The 6,419-nt window shown below is 50.5% G+C and overlaps 1 protein-coding gene across 1 annotated transcript; it reads right to left on the minus strand.

Moving 5' to 3' along the window:
* Nucleotides 1-2,419: 2,419 nt before the first annotated feature.
* Nucleotides 2,420-3,766, minus strand: LOC131597513 (uncharacterized). The gene is made up of 2 exons (XM_058870207.1): nucleotides 2,719-3,766; nucleotides 2,420-2,538 (listed from the first exon to the last, which is right to left on the minus strand). The coding sequence occupies exons 1-2, from the start codon at nucleotides 3,764-3,766 to the stop codon at nucleotides 2,420-2,422; spliced, it is 1,167 nt and encodes a 388-aa protein (XP_058726190.1).
* Nucleotides 3,767-6,419: the final 2,653 nt, after the last annotated feature.

A 6,419-nucleotide genomic window follows, 5' to 3' on the forward strand; every position in this document is an offset into this window, starting at 1 on the left:
TTCTGGACATGCTCCTTGGCGTCCTGCTGCATGGTAGGCCAGTAATACCCGGCCCTGAGGGCCTTTCTTGCGAGTGACCGGCCGCCGAGGTGCTGACCGCTGATCCCCTCGTGAAGCTCCTGAAGAATCTCGAGCTCTTGCGAGGCGTCGACACATTTGAGGAGAGGAATGGAGAAACCTCGTCGGTATAGTTTGTTCTCGATGATGGTGTACGAGCAGGCTCATCTTTTGATTGCTGAAGCCTCTTTTGCGTCGGTGGGGAGTTCGTCCTTTGTGAGAAAGTTGTACACCGGGGTCATCCAGCAGTTGTCGTCGCCGATGGCGAGCACAGGTAGGGGTTGCGCGCCCTTGTCTACGCTCGGCCTTGATAGGATTTCCTGGATCACCGACTTGTTCCCGCCTTTCTTTCTTGTGCTCGCGAGTTTGGATAAGACGTCGGCTCGTGAGTTGTGTTCTTGGGGGATATGCTCTACTTCTGCCTTAGCGAATTTTTTCATCTTATCTTTGACGAGCGTGAGGTACTCGGCAAGCACGTCGTTCTTGGCTTGGTAGTCGCCGCTGATCTGGGATGCAACAAGTTGGGAGTCGGTGTAAATCTTAACCTCCCGAGCGCCTACATCCTCTGCGAATCGTAGGCCTGCCAGGAGAGCTTCGTACTCGGCCTGGTTGTTCGACGTGTTGAAAGAGAGGACCAAGGAAACCTCGATGATGAGTCCCTCGTCGTTTTCCAAGATAATGCCGGCCCCGCTTCCCGAGCTGCTTGAGGCGCCATCTACGTAGATGGTATACTTATTCTCAGCGAGGGTCGGGGAGTTGGCGATCGAGGTCATTTCAGCTACGAAATCTGCTAGCGCCTGAGCCTTCAGTGCCCTCCTGCTTTCGTATTGTATGTCGAACTCGGAAAGCTCGAGGGACCACCTTAGCATTCTCTCGGCCATGTCTGGTCGGCTGAGGAGTTGCTTGATAGGTTGATCTGTTCGAACGACGATGGTATGGGCGAGGAAGTAGTATCTCAGCCTTCTGGCTGCTGTCACTAGGGCCAGGGCGACTTTCTCGATCTGCTGGTATCACACCTCGGGTCCTTGTAGGGCTTTGCTGGTGAAGTATACGGGTTTCTGCCCGTCTTCAATCTCTCGGATTAAAGCCGCGCTGACTGCCTCGTTTGAGACGGCCAGGTAAAGATATAAGGGCTCGTTGTCATCGGGTCGAGAGAGGACGGGTGGTTTGGAGAGCACTTGCTTGAGGTGGGATAGTGCTTGCTCGCATTCCTCGGACCATTTGAAGGTCGCTTCTTTTCGCAATAACTTAAAGAATGGAAGAGCGTGTTGGGCGGATTTTGCGACGAAACGGGATAGTGCCGTGAGCATCCCGTTTAGGACTTGGATGGATTTTTTATTGTTAGGAGTGGGGAGTTCCGAGAATGCTCGGCATTTATCCGGGTTGGCTTCTATTCCTCGTTCGGTCAAGTAGAAACCGAGGAATTTGCCTGCTCGGACGCCGAAGGTACATTTTTCCGGGTTGAAGCGCATCTTGCAGGATCTGGCCTGCTCGAATACTCGCTCGAGATGGGTAGTGTGATCGGAGTCTTCTCGAGATTTGACGATCATGTCGTCCATGTAAACCTCGAGGGTGTCGCCGATCTCTCCTCGGAACACCTTGTTCATCATCCGTTGGTACGTGGCTCCGGCGTTTTTGAGTCCGAAGGGTATTACGTTGTAGTAATAGTTGCCCGACTCGGTCATAAACGCCGTGCACTGTTTGTCGCTCCTAGCCATGGGGATTTGGTTGTAACCTGAATAAGCATCCATAAAAGATAATAATTTATAGTCGGCCGAGTTGTCGACCAGCCTATCAATGTTAGGTAACGGGTAAGCATCTTTGGGGCATGCTCGGTTAACATCAGTGTAATCAACGCACATTCTCCATTTTCCATTAGATTTTTTAACTAGTACAACGTTTGAGAGCCAAGTTGAATACTTGGCCTCGGAAATAAAATTTGCCTCTAAGAGGTCTTTTACAGCTTTCTCGGCAGCCTCCGCTTTCTCGGGAGACTGCCGACGCCTACGTTGAACTACTGCATTCGCGGCTGGATCAATGGAGAGGTGGTGGCAGGCGACCTCAGGGTCGAGTCCGGGAATTTTCGCTGCGCTCCAGGCGAACAGGTCGGCGTTGGCTTGAAGGCAAGCCACGAGTTGCTTTCTCGCTAGGTCTGGGATGCCCTTACCGATCTTCATTGCTTTGTCGGGATTGTCGCCCAGCGGGACGAGCTCGAAGTCCCCGTCTGGGACAGGCCGGACGGGGTGAGCTGTCTTTGGTCGCGCCTCTTCGCCCTTCTTCAGCTCTTCTTCCGTAAAGCGTGCATCGAGGTCGACTGAGCTGACGTTGGTCGGCTGATGCTGATCTTCTCGAGGATGCTTGTCTACGGCCCTTGGCTTCTTGTTGGAGCTGGATGGGGGGCGATCAGTTGCAGCCCCTTTACGGAGGCGTCAAAGATTCTTCTGGCGGCTTCAATGTCGGCGTTGATGGTGGCCACTCGTCCTGCTCTTGTGTAGAATTTCATCTTCAAGTGCACGGTCGAGGGTACGGAGGTGAGCTCGGCCAGAGTGGGGCATCCGATAATGCAGTTGTATAGGGTCTTGCAGTCGATCACCAAGAATCTGGTTTTGACTTGTCTGGAAGCTTCCCCTTCCCCGAAGGTGACGATCAACTCGACGTAACCCCAAGGTTTGGTGGTGGCTCCGTTGAAGCCTTGGAGGTCAGAACCCACATAAGGAGTGAGGTGTGAGTCGTCCAGTTGGAGTGTCTGGAAGAGGTGAGAGTACATGATGTCGATCGAGCTGCCTTCGTTGACTAGGACTCGTCGGACGTCAAAATTTGCCATTCTAGCCCGGACGAGTAGGGGAATTGTGGCGTTGGAAGCTCCGCCGGGCAGTTCTTCTAAGTAGAAGGTAATTGGATCTGATTTTCCTTTGAACTTCCGCAGAGTAGGGCCGAGGTCTGCGTTGGCGCTGAGCAATTCATCGAACTTTCTCTTCACCGAGCTGATGGTGAGAGAACCAGGATCCCCGCCGTTAGAGACGACCATGGCGGTCGGGAATCTTTCCCATTCGCTAAATGCGGTGGTTTCTCCAACCGAAGGTATGAAGTCCTCAAGACGGGTGACGGACAGGGCTACTTGCAGAGGTCGGTTATCCGGCGAGTTGCCCTCGTCAGAGTTTCGTTGGTCGTCCCTCCGGGAAGGTTCTCCTTTCTTTGGGTATTTTGAAAGGCGACCTTCCTTGATCAGCGTCTCAATGGCATCCTTAAGGTGAATGCATTCCTTGGTTAGATGCCCGTGACTCTTGTGGTACTTGCAGTACTTGGACTTGTCAGTTCCTGGCCTGGCGGGGTTTGACTTCGGGGGCCTGATGCTGGAATTCTTGAAGTCGGTATTTTTGCACTCGGCCAGGATTTTCTCCCTTGAAGCATTCACAGGGGTATAGTCGTTGAAGCGACCAGCTGGTCCTCGGCGCTCTTTGGCGTCGTGTGACCTGTCATCTCTCCTCTTTTCATGTCCCCGTCGCGAACCTGAGTTCTCGTAGTTCGAACTACGGGCGGCATCATTGCCTCGCGAGGCTTTAATGGCAGCAGCTTCTCCTTCTTCGAAATCGATGAAGGCTTGAGCTTTACGGAGGAGGGCGTTCATGGTGTGCACCTTCTCGATTTTGATGGCCTTCTTGAAGTCACTTCCGGGGAGGAGTCCTCGCTCTAGGAGGTACCTCTTCATGTAGTCGGTCGTCTGTACTTGGACGGCCTCTTTGTTGAACCTGTCGAGGTATTCTCGGAAAGGTTCATTGGTTCCTTGGATTACTGCTTCGAGGTTCGCCTCTGATTTCGGTTGCCGACGGGATGCTGTGAAATGGCTCAAAAAGAGTTCTTTGAGCTCGGTCCAGGAGTGGATGGAGTTAGGAGGAAGATTCCTGTACCATGTCATCGCCCCTTTCCTGAGGGTGGTCGGAAAGATGCGGCATTTGATGGATCCCCGGACGACGTGATAATCCATGACGGCTTCGATGCTCCGAATGTGGTCGTCAGGGTCAGTGATTCCATCGTATTGGTCCAAGCTGGGTGGTTTTTCCATCCCTCGTGGAAGACGAGCTCTTCAGATCTCCTCGGACAGGGGACTGCGGAAATCTTCCTCGTCACTCGGTCCAGGGGAGGTTGAGTGTCTGCTTCGCCTGGGCTTCGTCTGTGTTTTGCCCGAATTTTTGCGGCTGTCCTTTGGAGGGGAATGCTCGCGGGGTTTCAACACAGCCTTGGAGGGGCCTCGGTAGTCCTGTTCGGGTGAGAGGCTCCTAGCTTCAGCGGTTTCAGGTCTCTGATTTTTCCTGCTCTTTCGTGGTGGAGAGCGGGAATATGACCTCTGGCGACGGTTCCTCCTGGGCGGTGAGCGGGAAGAGGATGGGGAGCGCCTGCGATATCTCCTCGGTGGTGAGCGCGAGGAGGAATAGGAACGCGATCGATAGCGCCTCCGCGGGGGGAACGATATCGTCGCTTCCTTTCCAGCTCGCGGATGCGGTCACCCTGAAGGCGGATGAGACGGTTGGTCCTCTGCAGCTCTTTGAGTAGGAGGATGGTCGTGGGGTCAGCATCCTCGGGGATCTCGACCTGCTCTTGGTCGTCTTCGTAGTGAACCCTTCGTCTCTCAGAGGTATGGGTGAATGATGAAGCGGGCTGCCCGTCTCTGGCGTCAGTTTCGTTCAGATTCTGAGGCTGCTCGTGCCCGTTCTCAGGTTGAGATTGCTCGTTCCCACCGTTTTGAACCTGATCGACGTTCTGAAGCTGCTGTCTTCTGTTGGATTGTGAGGCCTCCTGCCTCTGTCCCCTTTGCCCGTCAAGGGTAGGCTGCTGTCCTTCCCGGCGAGGTCGATTCGTCCCCCTAGGGTTGGACTCCTCGATGAGCCGTTGCAGGCGGAAGGGATCAGCGCTTGGGACGTTGGTGTTGTTGTTGTTGTTGTTGTTGTTGTTGTTGTCAGCCATGACGATCGTGAATGGATTAGCTTTGATCTTTGTTTGTTAAAGAAGGGGGAGCAAGATTCCCACAGATGGCGCCACTGATCGTACCTGATCAGAAGAATCGTCAAGGCGGCAGAATCTGGCTTGAAGAGCAAGATGGGGGGGTGCTTGCAAGGTCCTCCGATGCTAAAGTCAGTAGCTATCAGAGATTGAAGGTTTAGAAAGTGTAGAATGTGATACCTGACCCTCTAGTGAAAGAGGGTATTTATAGCCCCCAGCGCTGGGCCAAGGTTTCCTAATTGGGTCAAATCCAGTTGGAGGCCCACGTGCTAGGAAACTTCCAGAACACCCTTGTGCTAGGGCTGAGTCAGCAGGTGACCCACGTCCTGGATGAGCGTGGCGTAGGATTCGGAGGAGGTTGACCGGATCCTTCGCTGAAGTGTGATACGTGGTCTTCGTGCTTGAGTAGTTGTAACGGCTACCAAACAAATAGGCCCAAATGCATTGGGCCTGCTCGGCCAGAAGGAAGAGCTGGGCCTGCTCGGCCCAGTCCAGAACACTAACAATTCCCAAAACATAATTACAGAGATTTGTCGTGATAGCATTATCTAGATAAACAGATAGGGTGCAACCAAATTTTTACTACCCGACGAAGCAAAAGGAATAATTATACAAATTAATAAGGCTTAAAAAGATGTATAATGAGCAACTCAATTAGAAAAGTTCCTCCCCCTGGCAAATGGTATTTGGACTTACGTGACTCAAGTCAGCCATTGTTAACTAGCAGTGTGACGACTGACGAGTGACAAAAATTAAAACCATGTTTTGAAAATCAAATAATCGATTTAAATCATTTCTTAAATCACCATTATATGCTCAAAACATGTTTTCATTGGTATATTTTCGAATAAAAAAAACATTTTCGGAGGCATTCTTCCAGTAATAATTGAAGGGTGCATTGAGCAATTATCCTTAATTTATGGTTAGCCAACCCTCAAATTATACATGCCACTCCCCCACCCCAAGGATATGTTTTTACCATTATACCCTTGTCAAAAGTCACTAATTTTCAAAAAATTTGCCTTTCTACTATATTGGAAATTTTAAAAAAAAAAACCAAATTTTTAAAAATTTCCATGAATTTTTACCGGATTTCTCAAAATTTCCGGTAATACAAATTTTTATTTTTTTTCAAAAAAATATACCGGAAATTTCATTCTTCACCCCACTAACTTGTTCAAGGGTAATTTTAGAATTAAAAAAAAATTAATTCCTCCAGTCATATGATCTATGATCTTCCTTAAAATTGAGTCCACAATATATTAAAGATTAAAACGTCAATATATTGTCAAAATAAACATCAATATCAATTTCTATACGGTCAAATTATGTTGCACATTCACTAAAAAAAAACATGAAGCACA

This window comes from Vicia villosa, linkage group LG4, assembly GCF_029867415.1.
Source record: "Vicia villosa cultivar HV-30 ecotype Madison, WI linkage group LG4, Vvil1.0, whole genome shotgun sequence".
NCBI lineage: Eukaryota > Viridiplantae > Streptophyta > Magnoliopsida > Fabales > Fabaceae > Vicia > Vicia villosa.

Bases quoted from the DNA above. Each gene is read 5' to 3' on its own strand.
- LOC131597513 (XM_058870207.1), bottom strand. From the start codon at position 3,766: ATGAAGAGGTACCTCCTAGAGCGAGGACTCCTCCCCGGAAGTGACTTC. The intron at 2,539-2,718 runs GTTACGTCGAGT...ACACAAGAGCAG, and splicing joins AGCCACCACCAAACCTTGGG to GACGAGTGGCCACCATCAAC.